At 43.8% G+C, this 26,383-nt stretch overlaps 1 protein-coding gene and 1 non-coding gene across 3 annotated transcripts; both read left to right on the forward strand.

Moving 5' to 3' along the window:
• The first annotated feature begins 1,029 nt into the window (after positions 1-1,029).
• On the forward strand, positions 1,030-17,729 carry IRS4 (insulin receptor substrate 4). Of its 2 annotated transcripts, XR_013374373.1 has the most exons (3): positions 1,030-4,855; positions 8,898-9,211; positions 15,095-17,729. XR_013374373.1 is itself a non-coding variant. In XM_077887374.1 (2 exons), the coding sequence occupies exons 1-2, from the start codon at positions 1,033-1,035 to the stop codon at positions 15,097-15,099; spliced, it is 3,828 nt and encodes a 1,275-aa protein (XP_077743500.1). In that variant the 5' UTR covers positions 1,030-1,032; the 3' UTR covers positions 15,100-17,729. The 2 variants fall into 2 exon arrangements, 1 of the variants encoding a protein (XP_077743500.1); XM_077887374.1 differs by lacking the exon at positions 8,898-9,211.
• A 7,917-nt stretch (positions 17,730-25,646) lies between these two features.
• LOC144309234 (U6 spliceosomal RNA) lies at positions 25,647-25,753 on the forward strand. Its single transcript, XR_013375296.1, has one exon. It is a non-coding gene; the product is annotated as a U6 spliceosomal RNA (small nuclear RNA).
• Positions 25,754-26,383: the final 630 nt, after the last annotated feature.

The raw sequence follows: 26,383 nt of genomic DNA on the forward strand, positions 1-26,383 counted from the left end.
GTGCCCACACTTTCTACCGAGACGTTCAGCTCCCGGCGCGCGGCGGGAGCTAGGGGACCCGCCTGTGACAGGAATAGAGAATTTCTGTGCGGGACAGGGAGGGAGGATATTAAAAAAAAAAAAAAAAAAAAGAGGGCGCCGGGCGCCGTCCCCAGGTCACCACGGCTCAGGGACCCGCACGAGTTTAGCACTACCATTAACAGCTCCTCGCAGAGGGTGGTTTACCGCCCGTGAGCGCGACAACCACACAGCGGAGCCCACTCCGGGACCCAAGCCCCGCCCCCTCGCCCCTCTGTACCCCTCCTGCCCCCCGCACTAATTAATTCACGGCTGACTCCGTTGCCGGACACTCCCATTGGCTCCCATCCCGCCCAATGAGAACCTCGCAACAGTTTCACCTGGCTCCCACTTCCTAAATAAACAAACTGTCCCACGGCTGGGCCAGCTCTCCACCCTGGCGCTTACCAGGACGGGCCGCGCTCCGCCCTCGCCACCACCCCTCGACCCCTCCAGCCAATAGAGCCCCAGCCGTGGCGCCCCCGTCCGGCCCCGATCGCAGGCAGCTCTCTCCTCCGCCCCTCCCCGCCTCCTCCCTCCCCCTCGTGCCTTCGTGGACTCGCGGTTAGGACCAGCGTGGCCAGAGCGCCCCGCCTCCTCGTGTCGGTCCTCCCGAGGCCCACAGGCCCGGAGGTTCACCGAGCGCCTAGGCCAGGGCCAGGGGCAGCGGCCGGGCGGGGGATCGCGGCGGCGAGGAGGCGGGCCCGCCGCCCCTTCCCCTGCACACCTTTAGCTGGCGGCCGCTCGCGCCCCTCCACAGCTCCGGTAGCTGGAGCCACAGTGGCCGCCGCGTGAGGCAGCGGTCACGTGTTGTTTTGCCCGCAGCCGCGCGCTTTGAGTGGAGTGGGCGGGGGCGGGGCCGAGGCGGGAGGGGCTGGGGCGGGCGGACAGGGGTAGACGGCCTCTTCCCCCAACCCTCCCTTCCCCGAGGCCCCCCCCCACCGCTCGCTCACCTTAAAACCATCGTGCATCACCATGGCGAGTTGCTCCTGCGCTCGCGACCAAGCGACCAGGAGGCTGAGCGCTGCAGCGGCGGCAACAGCGGCAGCTCTAGCTGTGGTGGCGACCACCCCACTTCTCCCCTTGGGCACCTCGACCGCACTCATTGGGACCGGGTCGTCTTGTCCGGGAGCCATGTGGCTCTCCACGGCCACTGGCTCCCGGTCAGACTCGGAGTCCGACGAGGAGGACCTCCCCGTCGGGGACGAAGTCTGCAAACGCGGCTACCTGCGGAAGCAGAAGCATGGGCACAGGCGCTACTTCGTGCTCAAACTCGAGACCGCCGACGCCCCGGCTCGGCTGGAATACTACGAAAATGCCAGGAAGTTCCGGCACAGTGTCCGCGCCGCGGCGGCTGCGGCTGCGGCGGCCGCCTCTGGCGCCGCGGTCCCCGCGCTCATCCCGCCGCGACGCGTGATCACCCTGTACCAGTGCTTCTCCGTGAGCCAGCGAGCCGATGCCAGGTACCGCCACCTCATCGCCCTCTTCACCCAGGACGAGTACTTCGCCATGGTGGCCGAGAACGAGTCGGAGCAGGAGAGCTGGTACTTGCTGCTCAGCCGCCTCATCCTCGAGAGCAAGCGCCGCCGCTGCGGCACGCCCGGCGCGCAGCCGGATGGAGAGCCGACCGCGCTGGCGGCTGCAGCGGCGGCGGAGCCACCCTTCTACAAAGATGTGTGGCAGGTAATAGTCAAGCCCAGGGGGCTGGGGCACCGAAAAGAGCTGAGCGGCGTGTTCCGGCTTTGTCTTACCGACGAGGAGGTGCTGTTCGTGAGGCTGAATACCGAGGTGGCCAGCGTGGTCGTCCAGCTCCTGAGCATCCGTCGCTGCGGGCACTCAGAGCAGTACTTCTTCTTGGAGGTCGGTAGGTCCACCGTCATTGGTCCCGGGGAGCTCTGGATGCAGGTCGATGACTGTGTAGTGGCCCAAAACATGCACGAGTTGTTTTTGGAGAAGATGAGAGCCCTGTGCGCAGACGAATACAGAGCCCGCTGCCGCAGCTACAGCATCAGCATCGGCGCCCACCTGTTAACCCTGCTGTCCACTAGGAGGCACCTGGACACGCTGCCGCGTGAGCCCGGTGGCTGGCTGAGAAGGTCCCGCTTTGAGCAGTTTTGCCACCTCAGGGGCATCGGGGACGGGGAAGACGAGATGCTCCTCGCCAGGCGCTACATGACACCCAGCGAACCTGTGCTCCCCTCCAGGCGAGGAAGACTGCACCTGCCCAGAGCGCGCCGCTCCAGGAGAGCGATTTCGGTTCCAGCCAGCCTTTGCCGCCGCCTCCCGCCCAGCCCGGTGCGTGTCCCGCATCCCGCCGAAGTCCCGAACGACAGAGCTTGCCTGTCTCCTGAAGCTTCTGGCTCTGGCAACTCTGGGGATGAAGGGAGTCCTCAGGGCCAAGAGGGACAGGAAGGAAACGGAGGTGACTACATGCCCATGAACAATTGGGGCTCGGGAAATGGCCGGGGCTCCGGAGGTGGCCAGGGCGCAAGTGGCCAAGGCTCCAGTAGCCAGAGTTCAGGGGGAAACCAGTGCTCAGGTGGGGGGCAGGGCTCTGGAGGTGGCCAGGACTCTAGCGGTGGCCAGGGCTCAGGGGGCCAGGGTATGGGAGGAAACCAACGTTCAGGAGCTGGCCAAGGCACTGCAGGTGGACACGGCTCTGGCGGCGGCCAGGGAGCGGGAGGTGGACACGGCTCAGGCGATGGGCAGGGACCGGGCGATGGCCACGGCTCCCGCCGTGGCAAGAACTCTGGAGGGGGCAAAGGCTCAGGAGGTGGGAAGACTTCCGATGGCAGTGGTGACCGTGGAAAATCTCTGAAGAAAAGATCCTACTTTGGCAAACTAACTCAAAGCAAGCAGCAGCAGATGCCACCACCTCCACCTCCTCCACCCCCACCCCCACCAGCGGGAGCAACTGGTGGTAAAGGGAAGTCTGGGGGAAGGTTCCGACTTTATTTTTGTGCCGACAGAGGAGCCCAGAAAGATCGCAAGGAGGCCAAAGAGGTCAAGGACAAGGCAGACAGCCCAGAAGGTGCAGCTCGGGGCCCCCTCAGAGCCAGGGCTTTTGATGAAGATGAGGATGACCCCTATGTGCCAATGAGGCCAGGGGTGGCTGCCCCTCTTGCAAGCTCTAGCGATTATATGCCAATGGCTCCCCAAAACTTCTCTGCTTCAAAACACCACTCTCGATCACCTTTTGAAGATTCAAGGGGGTACATGATGATGTTTCCTAGGATGAGCCCACCACCAGCCCCAAGTGCCCAGAAAGAGCCAGATCCCGAGAAGGAGGATGAGTCAAAGGACAATGACAGTGAGAGTGACTATATGTTTATGGCTCCTGGAGCCGGTGCAATTCCAAAAAACCCCAGAAATCCTCAGGGCGGCTCTTCCTCTAAAAGCTGGAGCTCCTACTTCTCTCTGCCAAATCCTTTTCAGGGCTCCCCATTGGGACGGAGTGACCACAGTGAGTATGTACCAATGTTACCTGGAAAATTCTTGGGAAATAGCCTGGACAAGGCACCCACGTCTAACTGGGGCCCCAAACATGCAGTTTCAAAGCCTCCAGTCGAGGGGTCATTCTCAAAGCCTAGGGATGGGGGGACATGCTGGAAGCCTTCAGATAATGGCCCCCCCAAGAACAAGGCCAAAAGACCCAACCGTCTCTCTTTTATTACAAAAGGAAATAAAATCAAGCCCAAATCACAGAAGCCCACACGTGCGCAGAGAGAAGCTGACAGCTCTAGTGTCTACGTCAACATTGACTTCACTAAAAGCGGGAGCAATATGCCAGCCCCCTTTATTCAAGGACTGCCCGGTTCATGGGGGATCATGGCTGGCCCCAGACCGTCAGCCTTTTCTCACTATGTGAACGTTGAGTTCGAAGTGCTATTTCCACACCCGGCACAAAACTTCTCGCATCTTTTCAGAGCTATTCCAGGTGCCAACCCCCTTTTCCTGGAAGGTGCTAGGTGGCCACTCGTGCCTCTTCCTCCCAGCGCCACAGGTGGCAGTGCCAGTGAGGAAGAGGGTGACTACATCGAAGTGATTTTCAACCCAGCAATGACACCGGCCGTGCCTTTCGGTGACAGCGCCATCCGCTATGACGCGGAAACAGGTCGAATCTATGTGGTTGACCCCTTTTCCGAGTGCTGTATGGACATTTCTCTCTCCCCCAGCCGCTGCTCCGAACCGCCACCTGTAGCCAGGCTGCTGCAGGAAGAACAACAGCTGGAGCGGAGGCGCCCGCAAGACCGTTCGCAGAGTTTCTTTCCGTCCGCCCGGGCGGCGGTCTCGGCTTTCCCCACCGACAGTCTCGAGAGAGACCTCCCCGCCTCCCTTGCCTCGGCCGCCGCCGCCGCCGCCGCCTCCGCCGCCGCGCCGGCCTTAGCTTTGGGCCGGGCGTTAGCCGCCGCCTCCGCCCTCGCCGCGGCCCCGGGCATCGGTGCAGCCGCCAGGGGCTTGGAGGCCGCTGCTGGGTTTGACTCCGCCTCCGTCCGCTGGTTCCAACCTGTTGCGGGCTCGGCAGCCGCCGCCGCCGCCGCGGTGCGGGGGACCCAAGCCGTGGCCGCTGGCTCGAACCCGAGAGCCCGGCACCCATCTGCAGACTTGGCTGGAGGTGAGAACTGGGCCACAGCGGCCGTCTCCCCGCCGCCGCCACCACCGCCGCCTCGCCGCCCGGTGCCGAGTCCCCCTGAGCAACAGGTTTCTGACAACGACGACGACGACGACGACGACGATACCTACGTGAGAATGGACTTTGCCAGACCTGACAACAAGAAGTCTGACTCTCCCCGCAGAGGTGGGTGGTCTGAGAATTCACTTCCCCGCGTTAATGGTCATTGCTTAACGAGTCGAAGGCTAGGGCATTAGGAAGAAGTGGGTTAACATTTCATTAACCGGTGCCTGTTTAGCATGAAAAGCACATTTTCAATTTTCACGTTATACCTTGTGATCTTTGCAGGAATTTAAGTTTTGATCCAATCATCAGTTTTTCTGGGGGCAGGGCGGGGGGGGGTGGGAAGCCATGACTATCATTTAAACAACGGTGAGGCTTTTTAGGATATATATATAGAGAGAGAGAGAGAGCATGGGATGCTTTCAGACCTCCTTCTCTAACACTTAATGACTTATGCAAACAAGACACCCTAGATTGGATCCCATCAACTCCTTTTCGAATCAACAGGTAAAAGCCACTTTGCTAGCAATGCCCATATTTTATTACAAGAATTTTGGTAAGAGCTCAGAATATTAAGCAGTGATAATCGACTGTAGCTTCTGGGGGAGGTAGACTTTCCTCTCAGCAAGTTACTTTTTAAAAAAGCAGTCATTGTTACTTTTTAAAAACTAGTCATGGTGATGCTAGTTTGCCCTGATTTCCCCCAGAAGATTCAATCTCTGTTGTTAGCCTGAAAGTCTGGAAGGGCACAGAATGTCAATAATCTGAAACAACAGGTGATTAAAAGAGACAGTGTTTGGCTCTGGAATGTGTTGTCCTGTTGATTTGTTTTGTTTTTACACAGGATACATTGCCAGAAACCTTGAGTGTCCGTTCCCTGTCACTAGTAGTGACAAGCAAGTCACCTTCACTGTGCCTCATTTTCTTCATGTATCTCGCCCCCCCCCCCCAAAAAAAAGGGAATGGTGACAACTTGATAATGGGTATGACTATTGCTTGAAAGGTTTAAAAAGCAATGAAAACTTCTAATTGGTGTGTCTTCTGGGAAATCCAGTAAAGCAAGATAATAAGGCTAGAGGACGACCTGACCCCAGGGGCAGCCTACCCTGGAACAGGGGAAGGTTCTTTTTTAAAGGGTTACTTGTCCAAAGGAAGCACTAAGGAAGAGTAGGAGCTGTCACACTTGAAAGGACAACTTTTGAGTAAATCTAACTGTGTACATTATGCAATGTTGATATCAGCGCATCTGCACACATTCTCAAGAAATGATTTCTGAAGCTGATGTCTCCATAGTCTGTGCCTTCCCTTGTGAGTAGAATGAGCTGCTTTCCCACTGAAGGAAAGGGATGGACCCCAGCAGTTTTCATTCCAGTAGGTCAGTTTAGTGGAGATTTTTGCTTTGCTTGCTTTGTGGAATGCCTTTGTGATTGGATCTCTGCCCACTGTGCTTGATCAGGCAGAACAAGTCGGGGACTGATCACAACAGTCACCTAACAAGCTCCCTGTTTAGTGCAGGTGTAGCCACCCTCCCCCACTCCCCCTGCTTTAGAAAACTTGCCATACAAAAACACACATTTGCAGCAAGGACGCATTAGAGAGGGATCATTAAGAAGACACAGGGCTACTTTGGCTTGCCAGAGGATTCAGTTCAGATCTCCTTTAAATTTTGACCTCCCTAACACACACACACACACACACACACACACACACACACACACAAATGAGATCACCACTACTGCCAGAGCCATGCACTCAAAATGTGTCATTCTGGTTTCAAGAATTTAATTCACAATCACCTTTTCAGGAACAGATCTGTTTTATTCTGTAAAAGGCATCTGAAAATTGGTCCCAAGCTATTGCTTGAACCCAATGGCTGAAGCTACAGCTTGTGATACTGATGGAAGTGTGCCAGAGCTGCCTATTTCCCTGTGGTTCTCTGGAAAGGACAAGTTTTCAGAGACATCTGCCTATACTTCTCCATACCCTTTGTTTAAACAGAGATTGCAATTAGCGAAATCTTGTTCCTGCAGCCAACCCTGACTTCCCAAGGATTATCTAGATCCAAGTATTATTTTAGCCTAGGTCACTGACTTAGAGATAACTTCAAATGCCTTTGTAGCTATTTTAGAGATTTCGTGTTTTCTAAATCTATTGCTCATTGAGGAAATTCCTGACTTTGTTGAGTAACTAGAGCAAGGAGGCTGTGTCTTACAGGAAGGTGCTTGGGTTAAAATAAGAGAATGGGCATGGAAGCATTGGGACCTGAGGGCACTTTACAAATATATTTTTATTTTGTGATTAGATTAACACTGGATCAAAGTTTCCACAGTTTAAACTGGTGATTTAGGTTCCTGCAAAAGTGATTGGTCCTGATGGTGACTCAGGCACATCATTTGTGGAGATCAGTATAAAAGGAAAGATATACAGAAAGAACATATTGCAGGAAATGACTTTGGTTTCCATTTTAATGGAAACTCATGTGGTAGAGTGTTGTCTGTGAAGTTCTGAGAATGGGTCAGATAATTCTGATAGGTTTGGGATTTTTGTTTCTTGTTGTTATTTTACTCTAAAGGTATAGAATAATTTTTTAACCCATTTCTGATCTCTCTTCATATTCATACCCATATTAAATATGAATGTATATATTTATCTCATATATATACATATATATGTCATGTTAGAGGAGAAAAAACTTTTCACAAAGGAACAAAGACATAGTCTTTATTGGGAGCTATGTATCTCAAAGGGTAGTTTTACTTGATGGCAAGCGCTTAGAACAGTGCCTGGCACCTAGTAAGTGTGGTACATGAATTATTAGATAAACATCATCGTTGTCACTGTTACTGTTTTTATTACTTGTAGAGGCACAAAATTCTATGTCTTTAAATCCCGCTTTTCCTGTTAGTGTTTACTTTCATTTAAAATGGTTTACGTGGTTGTTCAGGGTTGAGGTCTCTACAGTTGGGATCTGTTCATCACAAGTCACAGGAAGTGGGACAAGATAGCTTTATTCATGTAACACAAAATTAAGACACATTTTCATTTGCCTACAATTATATTGCACATGAGTAAGTACTTTGAAGCCATTTGTTCAAGACCATTAGAAATACCCAGAAATGTAACCTAGCCTTGACTTCTTAAATAAATTACATAATGTTCAAAGGGCAGAGTCCTCACATTTTAACAGCATGGGCTGTAAGCAGTTGCCTTTAGGAGGAGAATCTCCTTTTTTTTTTTTTTAACTTTTATTTTTTTAATTTATTTATTTATGAGACACACACACAGAGAGAGAGAGAGAGAGAAGCAGAGATACAGGCAGAGGGAGAAGCAGGCTCCATGTAGGGAGCCTGACGTGGGACTCGATCCCAGGACTCCAGGATCTGGCCCAGGGCTGAAAGCGGCGCTAAACCGCTGAGCCACCTGGGCTGCCCGAGAATCTCCTTTCTTATTTGGTTCTGACTCTTGACTCATGTTGCCTCTTTTACTGCTGCACCTGAGACAGAATTTGTAGTTTGAAGAATTCAGATTTTTCCACTCCAGAGATAGAAGGGTAAGAGCAACTCTAGAAGGGGTGAGAGAATCGATCAGGCAAATTAGTCATGTTAAGATAGCATTTGGTATTAGAAAGCAAAAATAAATAAATTAAATAAGTAAATAAATCCCTAGTAACTACCTTTGAAATGTTTGACACTGTTATTAACATGAAGGAGGTATAAGCATCTTTTCTTTTCAGTGTGCTACTGCCTAATCATCTTGCTATAAATTATAGGTGCTGAGAAGTAATTGCTTTTGTGGCATTGGACTTATTTACTATAAATTACTAGAATAAAATCTCCATACAGCAGAGATTTTTCAGTCACCATTGATGGGTCACTTATTTTAGGCAACATTTACCCCCACCCCCTGAAAAAAAAAAAACGGGACAGTCATTTGGAGTAGAGGTATGTGACCTATAACAATTAAAGGGGACTTTGCTCAATTAAAGTTAACTGAAGTCGTTGGCAGGGACTATGAGTTTACATTCATTCTAAGAGTGATGCTTCCAGGGTGAAAATTTCAGGCACTAGCAAACATCTTTAGACAAAGACTAGGACTTTAACACAGCAGAATATCACACGTGCATAAAGACATAAACAAGATCTCTTGCTTTCCTTTCCTCTCCCAGATTGCCAAAAATGAACCAGAATCCTCTACAGTCATCGGAAGGCAGCTGTTTGGGGGAACAAACTCAGGCTTCTTTAGAATGACACAAAAATCTTCATGTTAGGATAGATGAGAGTGACCAGTACATGGAGAAAACAATATTGTGTGTGATGTAAAAAAGAACGACTGTTGTTAACCTGTCAGCTTGTTGACTAAGGGAATGTTTAACAGTTGTATGCTGCCTTGTAATTTGCAAAACACATTCACATGGTGGGGAGGAGGATAGTAGGTACTGGAATTGAAGCTGCTGTTGAGAATTTTCCCATGGCCAAAGAGGTAAGTGACAGAGCTGAAAATCAAACCTTGTACATCTGATTTCGAGCCCAGTACTCCACCCAGCACATTACACTGTCCTTTCATCAGATGGTCAGTCTGTTTTTTCCTATTGATGAAAGATTATTATGTAGGCAAAGGTTGAAAAAATTACAAGTTTTCTTGAATTTAATAGTAGCATTTTTGGTGGTGGGGTGGTGGTGGGATGGTGGTGGGAGGTAGTAATTCATTCAGAGTGTTATAGCTGTGAACCATCTGCCAGAGCATGGGTAATTTTCATTGCATTGAACTGTTTGCCATAGCTCCTTGAATAAAAAAGAATTTGACCTGTGCTGGAATTGAATGTTTTAAATCTGCTTTGGGGAAGAGTGTGCTAATCTTTACCTCCTCAACAGAAATAGCCTGTGTAGCTATTTGGATCCCACGGAAACCCTGAAAGGAAAGGAAAGAGAGGGGGGTGCATTCACTAAACTCCCACTAATAGTCATGTCCTTAACTGAAGTCAGATATCTTTGGTTTTCCTAACAATCCATTGGCATTTGCCAGTTACCACCAGAAATCTCTTAATTTCATTTTTCCATTTGTACCAAATCTGATTTTCTAATCTAAACCGTCACAGTGGGCAAAGGAGGATAAGGCGAGGCAGGTGCAAGCAAAAGGATGGTAGAAATAGGTACTCTTCATTTGTTTAAAAAGCAAATTTGCTTTTGGCAGTCAGGCAGATAGATTTTAGAAGCCCTGAAAATCAAATCCTCGGGACTTAAAAATCCCTGTTTAAAATTAAATTCATTTTCTTAGCACCTTTTTAAAAAAATGCTTTAAGACATGTAAAAATAGCCCAGACATTTTATTGGCAGTATTGGAAAATAGCTTTTGTAAAATGCTTAATTAAAGCCTGCAGTATGTTTTGTCTAAGAGGTGCTGCCAGGCTCTTAGATAGTTAGGATCATTCACTGAAAAACATTGCTTGGTCCTGAGTGAGAAATGAGAAATTAAAAAGGATATCTTTTATAATAGCGAAATGAATACATTGCAATACATTCGGCTTTTAACACGACTATCAGCTTGCTAATTTTAAAGCTATTGATAACATTACCAAGATACTGTGCTTGCCATATGAACTTAAAACATATTCTCCAGCAATTCTGCCTTGGTTATTGGTCATGTAGCTACAGGTCTATTTCCATCTTCTTCTGGAAATGGAGGCTGAACTCTGGAGAAATAGGAATTTTTAAAGAGTTTTTCAAAGGTAGACATCTATCCTATTGAAGGTAACATTCTTTTTGAGGATACCTTGTAATTTCTTTTTTTAAAGATTTTGAGAGAGAGAGAGAACAGGAGCAGGGGAGGGGCAGAGGGAGAGGGAGAAGCAGGGAGCCCTATGTGGGGGCTTGAGATCAAGACCAGAGCGAAATGCAGAAGCTTAACCAACTGAGCCTTATCCCCCATCCCACCCCACCCCACCCCACCCCCGGCCCAGGCACCCCAAGAGGGTACCTTACAATTTCTGGTTAAGAACTTAATTCCTTTTAGAATTACTGGAAAACATGTACTTAAATACTTAGTGAAATGAGAAAGTTACTATTTTTTCACTTGCTTCATGACACCCCTTTCTCATGGGCTACGGGTGCATCGGTTGTACTGTGTGGGTCTTGCCCTCACGTGCCTTTTGTGCCTTTTGCCATATCTGTATCCCTAATTTTAGGAGACAGTATCATTTCCTGATCTCTCTCTGGCTGAAAAGGTGAGGACCCCTCTGGGATTCTTGCAGGGCCCACAGAGGACTCACTCCTCCCCTGGATGTTGCTTGTTCGGGCTTACTTACAGGAACAGCCTTCCTTGAAGGGCTCCTTGTTTTGCAGGTCCAAGGCTGTGCTGCCCACTCTGCTCTCACTTGTTGGCACAGAGGCAGCTGGGCCAGCGTTTAAAGCTATTTTCATGGTTGGATTGACCACAATATGTCTGATGCTGGCCAGACCTTCTGGATTTACTGAATATCCAATTCCCCCTAAATTGTAGTCACTTTAGCTAGTTTTCACACTTTCTATAATTTGCCTTTCTGTCATTACTAATTTTCTACTTGTAGACCTGAACCTTAGAGAGAATATCAATGAGGTCTATCTCTAAACCCATCTGGAAAATTATTCACACATGCACCCCCGGGGCATTGGAAGTCTAACCAGTAAATATGATTTTTAACTCCTGATTTTTCAAAATTGCACCTCCAGCCTCAAAGGCATACCAGCACTGCCCTTACCTTCAGAGCCCACCTGCTTCCCAGTTATCCCAGCCACTTGGGCTTAGGGGGACACCCTTCCTATTGCCGTGGTTTAGAAAGAGATTTTCCCCAGGGTCTTAAATGGAAGCTCCAAATATATCTGCCCATAGAAAAGAGGTTGTAAGTGATGGCTGGGTATAGGCAAAGCAGTTCTTCTGTTCCTTGAAGAACTGCATAGGTTAATATAGACATGTGCAGATGAACCTACAAACCTATCCACCATTTATTTATAATATGGCTTCTGTGGGATAATTTATTTTGAGTCTCAAACAATGAGCCTTGGAATATGTATGTCTCTTTTGTGAATTGGAGACCGCCTATATTAGAATTCTAGTAACTTGCATTCTTCAAGTCTGCAGTAACTAGGCAGCAAAGTGTGTGTTGGGAGGTAATAGAGAAGCTGACCTGAGATAAAAATCCCCAAATAGTTTGTATCCAGATAATCAAAACTAGAATGAACATGGATGCATGGTCCAGGGCCTGGAAGTGACTGGCAGGTGTGCAACGATCAAACTGTCCTTTGAGGAGATGAGAGGGTTACAAGTCTCATCACTTTCCCTTAGAGATTCTTTTGACTATTCTGTAACAAAACCATTGCCCCCATGGGGAGAAGCATTTGCTCTCCTAGTTTAGTAAGGAGACAATAGCCTGGTACGATTGGTGTTGCAAAGACTAGCAGCAGTTATTGCCAGTTTTTCACCCTTGAGGGATAACACTTAGCTTTTTTTTTTTTTTTAAATCAACTCCTAGAGAATCACCTTCCTGTATGCTCACAGCGCACAGAAAGGTGTGATGATCTGTTCTTATTGGGGAGGGAAAAAAAACTATATATAAGCCAGAGGCAACATTCAGCAAAAAAATATCATTGTATTATTGTACATTCATTTGGGGGGTATACGCCTCCATTTCTCTTAATTTCCTTTCATCTGTTTGCCTTGGACACTTTGCTTGGTGGCTCCTGTTTATGCAATCACCAGTTGATTGCAGGGATGGCATGTTGACTAATAAAGCAGAATGAGGAATTTCCTAAGAAGGTGACAAATGGTTTTTTGAGTTCTAGGAAAAATTGGGGTTGAAAAGATAAGTGAAGCAATGAGATCGGGGAGAGTGGAAAGAGAAAGAGAGAATAACTGGATATATTGTTATAGTTTTGGCTTTCTCTGGACAGAGGAACCATTGGTGCTTTGGACTTCAAACCTTAATAGAGGCATGTTTATGATTCGTATAAAGAGGTCTGGAATGCCCTGGAGGAACTGCTTTCTTGGCTTGCCTGACAAATTTCCAGGGATATTGAAGTCATGTGTGCTTTATTAGTATATTAAAGATTAATGTTCAGGTTTATAGCATTATACAAATTGAAACAGAAAAGTTTACTTCATTTGTTTTCAAGAAGAAAAAATAACACTTGCCAGGTTTGGGAGGGGCAGGAGTTGGAAAATGTTTTGACCCATTGGAGTCCAATGAGCTTTTCTCCCTTTCAGAGAAAAAAAAATACTTGAAGGCCATACCTCCCATTAAAAGGGTGGAACTAACTCATCATCAAAAAAGATCGTTGATTAATGAGAAAGTAAGACGATCCAATAAGGTAATCATTTGTAACCTGTCAGTATCGAGTGGCAATAACATATCGAAAACATGCCACATTATTAAAAACTTCACCGGTTCCCTTTCTGGTGGTAAAATGACATCAAAATGAACAAGAGACCAAAGGGGAAAAAATGAACTAGAGACGGAATGAAGATTTTCAGCCCTTTGATACTCATTTCGCAGTGCTTCTGGTGGAGTTTTAATCCTGAATTGCTTTCCTTTGCCACCCAGCAAGATTCAGAGTTCCTTCCTTCTGCTGTTCTTTGGAATGTGCTCAGGGAATGTAAACTCATTTTAATATTGGCCTAAGTAAAACAGGATTATAAAGGTAAATCTGTGGCTCAAGTTCCCATAATGCATTTCAAAAGCAAATTTAAATTATTTTGGGATTATCTTGTTTTGGATAGCATTATTCATTTCTACTAGCATAGTTAATCAGGAGTTGACAAATACATTTATGATGTAAACTTGAAGTCCCACCATTATTTTCTAGGTTTTAGTATGTTATCAAGCATTCATTCAGTGCTGGTGTAGGTGTTACCAGAGCATATGAAATACGATTCAATTTTTTAGTCGAGTCTTGTTTAAACAAGAGCAAAGAAGAACATAGAACAACTTAAATAGTAACAAATGCCCCTAATTTCGGGTTTAGTATAATTGTTGATGTGGTAGTCATATGAGGCTTAATGTGGATGTTTCTAGAAAAGATACGAAATGTGGCGCATTATAATGGTTAGTAAGAAATCCCCTTTAAGTAATGCAGTGTGGAATATAGGAACATGTTTTTATATTAAAACAAAGTTGCAGACTAAATTAGGTGAGATCCTTTCGAGCCTTAAATTTCTGTTCAGAGTATCTAGCTGATATTTATGCAAAATGCACTGATGCCCATTTTGCAGCAGATAATTGCATGCTTATGTGCACTCTCATGGGTAACTTACATAGATGCCTTTCGTCTTGTGTAAACTTGATAGATCCATGGAGCCTAAAATTTCCTAAACTCAGTGCTGACTGGAAAACTTAATATCTTAGGGTATTTTTAAAACACCTTTCAATGTGGGTAAACAGCCCTATATAATGAGTTATGAGAAATAGCTACAAGTAGGTGGAAGGGGTGATGGAGACATTTGATGCTTCATCCACCTGCAAGTTTGTTACATTTTTAAAACCTCTGCTGGAAGAATAAATAGTTATATTGTATACTGCTGCTTTAATACCAGACCTTGTACTCCCAAGCCTACCCTGGGGGATGCTTTCCTCCAGATTCTTTGAGATTGGTTGTAATAAAACAATGTATAATCCTTTGATGTGGCCTGATCTTAAAGGAACACTAACATCCCGTCATCAGTTTCCTAATCATTTATCCCCATCCATCCCCTCTCCAGTCTAGTGCCTTCTTCAATGTACCAGACCCCCTTGCTCTTGCCTCAGTCCGATTAGGCACCCTCTCAATAATCAGAAGGCCAAGAGAGTAATACCAGACCTGCTTTTTATTAGCCAGATGAGGATTTCCACCAGATCTCCTTTACAGATATGACTTTGCTCTTTTCGAAGAAATTCAGAGACCAAGCTTGGAGATTCTCACCAAGGCTACTCTTAAGTTCTTTGACTTGTGCCCCATAATCTGGTGAGGGCACAGTCAAGCATGCAGGCGAAGAAAAAAATTATCTTTGTCCGCCCAGTGCCCTTGGCTCACTTGCTGACCCCACGGGGAGGCAATAGAATAGGGCAGGCGCAAACAAAGTTGCCATCCACCAGAAATGTCATAGTGACAGCCTGAGGGCAAAAGGAGGACCGGTCCTTGCACTTTTGCGGGGGCTCGGAGCTAGTGTGCGTCAAAGGTGGCTGGCACAGTTGGGCATGTCCGCGCCAAGCCAGTCTCCTCCATGCAGCTCTCCAAAACCACCAGTTTGATTTTGTTTCATTTTAGAACGGGGCGGGGTGGGGGTGGGGGTGGGGGAAGCACTTTGCACTTTAATTCCGAAAGTAACTTTTTGTTTTGTCATCTTTTTTCCCCTCAGAGTGATTACATTGCCACAAAAAAACACATTTTAGAAGAAAAATGATGAGTTTCATCTTTGTCTACTCCAGATCTGCCGAAAAGAAAGAAAATTCACAGGCTTCTGAATAGAAAACAGCCTGAATTTCTAAAAGCCGACAAATGGATGCTGGCAGGTGAATGATCCTAACACTGATCATTCGTACTGCTGCCTTATGGATCAAGTAATTTTGAACCAAGAAATTCACACTATACTTTGTTTTTATTTTCTGCTTTCCTCTCCCCCAACCCGGCAAGTCTCTTTGAAAGGAAACAAACACTATAAAAGGAAGCCTCTCATAACTCTTTCCTTTCCCTTTTTTTAAAAAAAGTTACTTACATATGTGTAAATGTGGCCAACACCAGTTTTACCAACATATGATACTTAGATTTAGTTTCGAAGCTGAAAACCCTTTAAACAGGAGCAGAAAAAGAAAGAAGTTATGTTCATGAGAACATAGGTATGATCTGGAATCTTTCTTCTGAGTAGTACATACATAAAACATTTCTTGATCAAGGAGTTAAATGTTAACTGGACTGATACCTTGATGGGACATATTCAATATCTTAAAAAGACAGGACCAAAGGGCAGATTGTCTCAGTTTTTGCTCATTAACAAAACTATAACATTCTGTCCGCATTAAATGTCAACTGAACTTATATCTTGAATGAACATTTTCAACTCTTTAAAAAAGGCAGAACCAGGGAACAGATTATCTGCTCACACATAATACTGCAATGTTCTGCCTGCAAATCAATTGAGCATTTCCAAAACCATTTTTTTTTTATTTTTGAAACCTACATTTTTCACCTTAAAGAAGCAAAGTTATTCCAAGCTTCCTCACAAAGCCTGTCTCTGCCTCTCTGGGCCTCCCCCTCCCCCTCTGCCCCGCCCCGAGTGACCTCCCCTCCCCCCCCATTCTTCCCCTATCGCTGGCTCTCTGCTGGACCCATATTTTCCCTCCTATGCCCAGGGCTCCTATAAAGAAATCAGTTTCCCATATTCAAGAAATTAGTGTATATGCATCAATCAATATTCGGAGTAAAACAAGCCAAAAAGAACCTCTTATAAGGTCTTGTTTTCCTTTGGATAATGAGCCTCTATAAGATGTGTCAAATTTTTTTTTAAAAAATCAGAGCAAGCTTCCTCCTCCTGTTTTTGCTTGCCTCTGATGGAAACTGAATTAAGATTTTAGGAACCTGGACCTTTGAGAACATGACAATAACAGGTGGTGATCACAGAAGATAGGTACAAAGGTCTTGAAGCTTGCTTAGAGCTTTGTTACGTGGTGGCACACAACTCACCACTTGTGCCGTCACTGGCAAACCTCACCATATCACAGATGGGTGTGAGTGTCCATATAGTTGTGCAAGTGCTAGTGTGTGCGCGTGCACACATGCGTGTGGATGCACACCTTCGTGTACCTGTGTACATGTGATTGTAGGTGTACCTGTTGTCTGTAACTCTGTTAACAAAAAAAACAAATCGCTTCGCATTTAATGTGCCACTTTGCAGTAGTGTAATATTGACCTGAAGTTCTTTGCTACTCGATTTTGACATCTTTGAGTGTGTACTCCTATCTTCAAGCCGGCTTCTAGTACATGTGGCTACATTAACTTTTTTGCAGAACCGAGTTGACTTTTGTTGTTTTTCCTTGCCTACCAACCAGAGGGATGGAGGGGGCTCTTTTTTTCCCTTGAGAATGGCGCTGAGGAGAGGATGGAGCTGCAGTCCCCAGTCGATGAAGGAGTGCCTGGGGACTGCAAGAGCAGTGAGTTTCGTCAGTTCCTTTCAGACTCTTCTCTTTTCCCCACCTAACTGAATAATTCAGTGTGGCTTTTGTCCATTATGGTAACAGTGCACTCTCTACATAGGCAGCCTTTCTGCAAGCCTTCTGTCACCATTTTTATTTTCAAGTAAGTTTTAAGTCACAATCGTTCAGAATTGTGGGAAGAAAAGATGATTTGGGGGAAAATGCTATATTGCTTTTATTTGTATATTAGGTTCAGGGGCTGCCAGCAGACAGGGTACAGCACAGATGTTAACACTTGCTGAATAAATAAATGGGAAACCTCATACACAACAGTACACACAAGTAGTCACAGGTACAAATAGTCACAGGTACAGCATAACAAATATGCAGTTTCTTTGACACTACTTCTTAGTTTACAGACACAACTAATTTATTCAGTATTGTGCTGGAAGAATCCTTTTGGAATATGTGTACCAACATATCACGTACCTTCCAGCTGCCAGATTATGCTGCTGTTCAGGAAAAACAGTGATGGAACGATTTGTGTGTGTGTGTGTGTGTGAGAGAGAGAGTGACCTCTACATTTAATTTAGTATCAGACAAAGTCACTTGGTCAGTAAAAACTAAAACTTGACAGTTGCAGTGGCTCATTACATTTGCTGTTTCTGCTTTAAGATCTGCTTTTGAGTTGCTCTGGCTTTGTCTTCCGTTGTAAATACTCTTAGACTCTCATTTCCTTGTAAACATCTCATTTGCAGTTTTGGGAGACAAACTTGCAACTTTGTATAGTGTTTGTATATATATATACAGATATATCTGACTTGCCCTTCCATAGAGCTACTCGCAATAAATGTGTCCATGAAAGTTATGTGTGGAGACTCATTTTTCTTAATAGCGTCATCCCTACTCCATTTTAAGTGTATTTTTTTGTTCTGTGGCAGCACTGGCTGCATTTTTCAGGAAAAGTCATTGGAATAACTTTGGGTTTGGGCAAAAGTTATTAAGCTTAGAAAGTTTAGAAACAAAATGAGGCTTTCCAATGGTGTTAATACATTAACTCTTGATTCTCCAAATCTGGTGGTGGAATTAGTGTACAACTTATCAGAGTTTTCATGCTGACCATGATGTATGAATTATATACTGAATCGACTACTCAGTGAGGTGAGGTAATGATTTACAGTTTTCTTTTGTCCCCTTCCTTTGCCACTTACTCTTGCCCTTTCATCGACTCTTTTTATTTACAGTTGACCCTTAAACAACACAGGGCCCCAACACTCTGCACCGTCTAAAATCCACATATGACTTCTGACTTCCAGAAAGCTAACAGCTAATAGCCTACTGTTGACCGGAAGCCTCCCTGATGACATAAACAGTCCATTAACACATATTTTGTATGTTATATGTATTATATACTGTATCCCTAGAAAAGAAAATATTATTAAGAAACTCATAAAGAAGAGAAAACACATTTATGGTACTGTGGTGTACTTATTTTTAAAAAGAATCTGTGTTAAAAAAAAAAGAATCTGTATAACTGGACCTGCCCAGTTCAGGCCTATTTTTCAAGGGTCAAATATACCTATTTTTAACCACGAGGAAGGCAAATGTGAGTATAAAGAAAATACACCAATGAACAGAAAACATTTTTGCACAAATGGAATAGACAAGTATGGGTGGATCGAATATCAAGAACATATTAGTAAATTGTTGGCCTTATCAGAAACCAAAGATTTAAAGGAACACTAGAAAAAAATAATTGCCTTCCTTGATTGTTTCCTTTACCAAATTGCCCTTGCCACACAGAAGGGTGGTGAAAGTTAGTAAGACTTTGGGACCAACACTTGACCAAGGATCAATGGGCATTGGAGGAGGGATCTGTGGAGTCAGATGGGGAACTGAGTAGGGAGTCAGTTCCCACATTATGTGCATAATCCACAAGCTATATTGTACATTTGCAGACAATTTAGTTCATTGTACAACTTGACCGTACCGATATTCCAGAGTTGTGTTTAAGAATACCACAACAGGAGGGTGTAATTAGACTGCCTTTATCATAAGAAAGTGTCCACAACAGAGACCATCTTTTTTTATATAAAGATTTTTATTTATGTATTTATTTATTCATGAGAGACACACAGAGAGAGGCAGAGACATAGAGAGAGAAGCAGGCTCCATGCAGGGAGCCCCACATGGGACTCAATCCTGGGACTCCAGGACCACGCCCTGGGCCGAAGGCAGGCACTAAACCACTGAGCCATCCAGGGATCCCCAAGACCATCTTTAAAAACAATTTATAGGGGCGCCTGGGTGGCTCAGTGGGTTAACCACCTGCCTTTGGCTCAGGACGTGATCCCGGGCTCCCTGCTCAGTGGGGAGTCAGCTTCTCCCTCTCTCTCTGCACCTCCTGCTCCCCTCCCCTCCACTTATGCTTTCTCTCTCTCAAATAAATATATAAAATCTTTTAAAAATACATAAAAAACTATATATTAGGGCATCTGGGTGGCTTAGTTTGTTGACCATCAGACTCTTGGTTTCAGCTCAGGTCATGATCTCATGCATGTGAGCTCAAGCCCCACCCCCATGACAATCATCAGGCTACTGCTCAATAGGGAGTCTGCTCTAAGATTCTCTCCCTCTGCCCCTCCCCCACTCACACATGTGCATGTGTGCACATTCTTTCTCTCAAATAAAGGATAAATCTAAAAACACCAATTTTATATATATTCATTTCCACATTTTAATGTCACAGATTATATATGAACTCTAACACTAGTTCTCACTTTAGGAGAGGCAATCTTTATTTGTCAGGACACAGCCAGAATGTATTTTATTAATCCCAAACAGTCCCTCAAAGACATGGACACATCTGTGCTTACCAAGAGTACATGATCTTTGTATACTTGTTTGGTGATTCACATCTTAATGAGACTTGAATTCCTCGAACAGTAGGCATAGTTAGTGTGGCTGCTTTAACAATAAGCAGAACTCATTATCTGGAAAGATCTACATTGTAAAGTGTCTGAACAGAACTTCAGCTGCTCCACTTCCCTGGTCTCATACATAGTACCCCCATGCTCACTATAGAATGTGAAGTGGTATGTTTCTTTAAAGCATAAAATCTATCCAGAAGACTTATCAGGTAAAACATGCCTAAGTATACACTAGTTAAGCACCTCCAGTGACTGCTTAGAAAAATATTACTAGGTGCTAATTGGAACCAAAAGGCATCTTGAAAACACACCTAAATGCTTTTTTTTAATGTTTTGAAAACAAAACTGCCCAAAGGCAGAACCTGGAAAATATGAGTACGAGAATTTGGTAAACCAGAGCAGAACCCCTAATTTATAAAATGTGCAAAATAGAAATTATGCAAAATCAGTGCACAAAATGAGGTTGAACTGTATTCTGTTTGAGAAAAACCAATTCATTTTTCTTCCAAGACATGCATGTTAATGGGCGCTGGTTTTCAGGCAGCTACCTTAAGTCCCATTTTGCTGCTTAAGTGTACTTCGGAGATAAGAAATGCAACTGAGCTGTACAAAATGAGACAACTTTCCTCCTGTCTCTTGTGCATGATAAATGCTAAAGCAATTAGGAACCACTGTTGCATGTTACATTGGAATTTGTCAGTAACATCAGTGGTGTGCTATATAAATGGAGGAAACTTATTTATAATAAAGTCCCAAGAACCTACAGAGGAGAACACTGGTTTAACTTACTATTAAAACATTTGGGTCCATAGAACTGAACTAGAAGCAATCCCCTCCTTGATTTTTCAATCTCAGAATATCCATTACAGTGTCTTCTATTTGGCAATAATCTGAATTAGCATTTTGATAACAAAAGGAGCAATGAAATATTGCAATGGAAAGCAGGTTCTTAAATGTCTACAGAAAAATGTGAGACTTACAGTTCATTCTGTAACTCCAAGAAGCTTTTCAACATCTTTGCACTTTTCTGCATCATTTTCAGGGAATTAAATACATGTAGGCCTATATTAGTGCTCATATTTTTGTTACTATTTCTTTTAACTTTCTCCAAAGCAGTTTAGGAATCATCTACCTGACCTTGCTTTTTTTATTCATTTTTTTCTTCTTTCTGTGAGTTAGGATTATGCTCATTCTAGGAAGATGGGCAATATTAGTGGTGGTGCTTAGATGGCGCTGGGAATTTAGTTAAATATATCACATGAGTTACACAGTAGTAATAACAACCCATGCAAGATGTAGATACTGCAAAAAACCTCTTTTGCAAGACTACCATGTCTTTTTATGAGGCTGTAAGAGTGCTACTTGGTGAATATTGGAGTTGTCAGGGTTTCTCATCTGGTTCCATAGCACCTTAGAAAACTATAGTTGACTCTTGGTTGGTATAGAGTTGACATTCTGGAATTGGGCTTAGAACTACAAGGGATCTTAGACATGGTGTAGATCAAGCCCTACCACGCTTCAAACTATTCATCTATTCACCCACTGCTCCTCTTGGAGAAATTATTTTAATCACCCTTCCTTGCTATTAAAGTGCTGATAAGGAGTCTGGTAGGAAGATAGGATAAAATGATTGGAAATATTTCTTCCTAGTCTAGAGTTTATGACCCATGATACTCCATGGAAAAATGAGAGTTTGCCACATGGGATTTGAAAAGAGGATCTTCTCTTCTCCCTCCATGTCCCACTCCACCAAGAAATTCTTATTAGGGGATCCCTGGGTGGCTCAGCAGTTTAGCACCTGCCTTCAGCCCAGAGCATGATCCTGGAGTCCCGATATCAAGTCCCACATAGGGCTCCCTGCATGGAGCCTACTTCTCCCTCTGCCTGTGTCTCTGTGTCTCTCTTTCATGAATCAATAAATAAAGTATTTTTTTAAAAAAAAGAAATTCTCATTACACCAATGGTGCTCATGATATTTTGCTTTGTGGATCTAGAAATTTAAACCAATTTTCTACTTTCCCCACTTATGATAAATTTATACTTTATCTTGCCAGAATTAATGAGAAAAAAATCTTATCCGAAAGTCCAATTTCTAAATCACAACTGAGACGAAAGACCAACTTATCCCAACACAAATGGCCATATTACAAAAGACATATCAGAAGACCCTACATTGAAAGCCTTATGTACCACATAGTAAACAAAATCCTCTAGAATGATTTTGATGTACTATTATAGTGAATATATACCTGGAGCTGGCACCAAATCATTATTACAAATGAGATATAAGACTTCCACTTTTGGCCAAGATAGACCAGATTTATTCTCCCATCTGAAAAAAAAAACCCCACAAAATAACGACCCTTCAAAATATGAAACAAGGGTTTTCAAGACACCAAACATTTACTACCCTGAGTACAATTTCAGGCCACGGTGCAGGCTGGGAAATCTAAGCCAATCCCCTGAATGAAAGAAATGGACCTCTAGGTACAAGGAGGCCGAGATAGCTAGAATTCATGAGCTGTAATCCCATAGAGGAAGGATCTTCACAGAGAACTCTAGAGATGTAGAGAGGGTCCTCCCTGAGCATTCAGCAGAATACTGATCACACCAAACCTAGGAGGGAATTATCAGAGGCCATTGAAAAAACCACCTGAAAGGATTAGAGGTAACAGTGCTTGGTACTTAAACACAGGTGCAAAAGTAGGACATGTTCCTATCATCCAGAATGAAAAACCTCAAGATTTATGGGATACTGGATAGAATACTCAGAAGGATCTTGCCTCAGTATTGGGGAAAATAAGTCCTAAACTGAGCAATACTCAGACTTACCTAAGGAATCTTACAAACAAGATTTGAAAGGAACAGCTTTTGAATAATTCAACTGTGTTCTAGGATAAAAAAAACTAAAGAATGTTTATAAGATTACAAAATATCCAACATTCAACAAGCTATAATCACAATATCTGGAACCAAATAAAAAATTAGTAGGCATGCAAAAAAAAAAAAAAACAGAAATATGACCCATAATGAAGAGTAAAATTAATGGGAATCTATCCAGAAGTAACTCAGATGATACAATTAGTAGACATGGCCATTAAATAGTTTTTATAACTTATATTAAAAAGTTAATTAGAGAAAGGGAATATATATAAATGACACAAATGGAACTGCTAAACATTAAAATAATAATTTTGGAGATGAAAAAGCACACTGGATAGGATGAATGGCAAATAAGATATTGTAGAAGAAAAGATTGTTCAACTTGAAGTCATAGCAATAAAGCCAATTCAAAATAAGACAAGGAAGAGAAGTAACAAAAAAATTAACAGGGTATTAGTGAACTGTGGGACAATTTCAAATGTGTTACTATACGTGAGTTAAGTCCATGCAGGGATGGTGGTGGAAGGCGAAGATCAGAAAAATACTTTAAATAATAAGGGACAGGGCAGCCCGGGTGGCTCAGTGGTTTAGCACTGCCTTTGGCCCAGGGTGCGATCCTGGAGCCCCAGGATCGAGTCCCACGTCGGGCTCCCTGCATGGAGCCTGCTTCTCCCTCTGCCTGTGTCTCTACCTCTCTCTCTGTTTCTCATGAATAAGTAAATAAAATATTTGAAAACAAAAAAAAGTAAATAATAAGGGACAAATTTTTTTTCAAATTTGGTGAAAACTATAAATCCACAGGTCCAAGAGCCTTAATAGATATAAAACCCAAGAAACACAAAGAAACTACACCAAAACACATCGTGATCACATTATATGTCAAGGAACAAAGATGACAGCAGCTTTCTCATTAGAAATCCTGCAAGTGAGAAACATTTGAGCAACATCTTTACAGTTCTGATAGTATTTTTAAAAAGTCTATGCAGAATTCTAATCCCAGTGAAAACAGCTGTCAAAATCCATGGTGAGGGATTTCTGGGTGGCTCAGTGTTTGAGAGTCTGCCTTTGGCTCAGGTCATGATCCTGGGGTCCCAGGATCGAGTTCTGCATCAGGCTCCCTGCATGAAGCCTGCTTCTCCCTCTGCCTATGACTCTGCCTCTCATTCTGTGTCTCTCATGAATAAATACATAAAATCTTGTTTTTAAAAATCCCATGGTGAAATAAGACTTTTTCAGATATATAACAACTGAAGGAATTTGGTGCCAGCAGACTGCTCTTTAAAGAAAGGAAGTTTCTAAAAAAAATAAAATAAAATAAAGAAAGGAAGTTTCTAGTGCTTGGAAAATTAAAGATTGAAATAGAGATCTACACAGAAGAATGAAGGAATTAAAAAGGAAACTATATGAGTAAATGTATAAACTATTTTTCTTATTATTTATATGTCTTTAAAGGACACTTGAGGACATCAGTGGGAACATCAGGACCTCTGAAAATTCTTTCCCCTAAAAAAACCGAAGACAAGACTAACAAAAATGGTCAGAATCAACTTTTTAGAATTCTGGAAGTTAACCAAAGACTTGCAGCAATCTAGGAACTATTGACTCAAGAACAAAACAAAACAAAACCAACAAAAACCAATTGAATCTTGGTAAGAAAACTGACCTTTGTGGTGTTTTAGCTTGCCCTATTCCTACCTTTCCATGCCCAGTTCTGCGGTAGCCTGGAATACTAATAGCCCTCAATCACTGAAAACCAACCACTTGGTAGCCACTGGAGTGGGCAGAAAAGGGTAGGAGCTCCTTTAAAGCTTCCTTCGCAAATGACTGCTCTTATCGATCTGTTTGGTGGTTCCTGGGATTAACACGTTTTCAAAGCTTGTCTATATTTGACCTAACACAGAGGTGTACCAGTGCCAACAAACTTTTCCCTGGGGGCATTTGTTAAAACCAATCCGTATCAGTTGTTTAATATTGCAACTGCCTCAAACTGTAGATAACAGTTGAGATAAACAATAAGCTTACTAAAAATCTTAAAATGAAAATCTGGAAGATGTGATGTCCATAGGCTTTAAAAAGCCCTTGGAATGTTTTTGTGGACCTAGAAGGAAACGAACAGGTATAGTGATGTGAGCATGCTCAAGGCTGTGCACATGCTCATGAAAGACCTAGAAGACTCAAAGTTCTCACTGCTGCCTGATTGGGAGGATTCTAGACAAGAAGCAAGAGAAGGCTAAGAGGTGGTTGTGAACTGCCTGGCTAAGAGTTGAAGCTGTACCCCAGTGAGCTCATAGAGCCACTCGGCGATGACTGGGAGATTACTGGCATTCAAGAAAATCTCTGTAAAGTAATTATCTGGACACTAAGTGAGGAGAGACTTTAGGGGCCACACATGATAAAAAATACAAATTTTTATAAATTTAGTACTGTAACATCATTAAACAAACAAATAAACAACAACAAAACCTTTAAAGGAGCATTTGATATGCAAAGCCCTCACATTATTAAATTTCCAATTTTCAAGAAAAAAATTATGAGACATACAAAGAAGCAAAAAAGTATGGCCTATATAAAGGAAAAGAAGTAGTCAACAGTAACAGTTCCTTGAGGAAGACTTGACTTTGGACTTAGGTAGACAGGTACTTTAAATCAGCAATTTCTGTTTTCTTAAAGGTAAAGGAAACCATGAGAATTATGCCTCATTAAAGAGTGAATGTTAGGGATCCCTGGGTGGCGCAGCGGTTTAGCGCCTGCCTTTGGCCCAGGGCGCGATCCTGGAGACCCGGGATCGAATCCCACGTCGGGCTCCGGTGCATGGAGCCTGCTTCTCCCTCTGCCTGTGTCTCTGCCTCTCTCTCTCTCTCTCTCTCTCCCTCCCTCTCTGTCGATCATAAATAAATAAAATATTTTAAAAAAAAAAGAGTGAATGTTAATACAGAGATATAAAATATTTTAAAAAGAACCAATATGTGTGCTCCCTTTGGCAGTGCGTATACTAAAATTAGAATGATACAGAGAAGATTAGCATGGCCCCTGTGCAAGGATGACAAGCAAATTCATGAGGCATTCCATGTTTTTAACTGGAATTTAAATAAAAACTGGGTGTCATGCTATATGTTGGCAAATTGAACTCCAATAAAAAAAAATTAGGAGGATCCCTGGGTGGCTCAGCAGTTTGGCGCCTGCCTTTGGCCCAGGGCGCGATCCTGGAGTCCTGGGATCGAGTCCTGCATCGGGCTCCAGGCATGGAGCCTGCTTCTCCCTCTGCCTGTGTCTCTGCCTCTCTCTCTCTCTCTCTCTCTCTCTCTCTCTCTCTGTGTGTGTCTCTATGAATAAATAAAGTCTTTAAAAAAGAACTAGGAGAAAAAGAAGAAAAAAGTACAGAAATACTTTCAAAAAAGGAAGAAGAGCCAATAAGAATTACTGCAGTTAAAAATGTAGAAAAACTGAAATGAAAAATTCACTAGTGGGGCTCAACAATTCATCTGAACTGGCAGAAGAAAGAAACAGCACACTCGAAGATTAGTCAAATCAGATTATCCAGTCTGCGGAATAGAAAGAAAAAAGAATGAAGAAAAATGAACAGAGCCATCTGAGAACTATGGAACATGGTCAAGTGAACCAATATACATAGTAACAGGAGTCTCACTGGGAAAAGTGAGAGACAAAAGGGCAGAAAGAATATTCCAAGAAATGGTAACAAAAGGT

This window comes from Canis aureus, chromosome X (assembly GCF_053574225.1).
Source record: "Canis aureus isolate CA01 chromosome X, VMU_Caureus_v.1.0, whole genome shotgun sequence".
Lineage (NCBI taxonomy): Eukaryota > Metazoa > Chordata > Mammalia > Carnivora > Canidae > Canis > Canis aureus.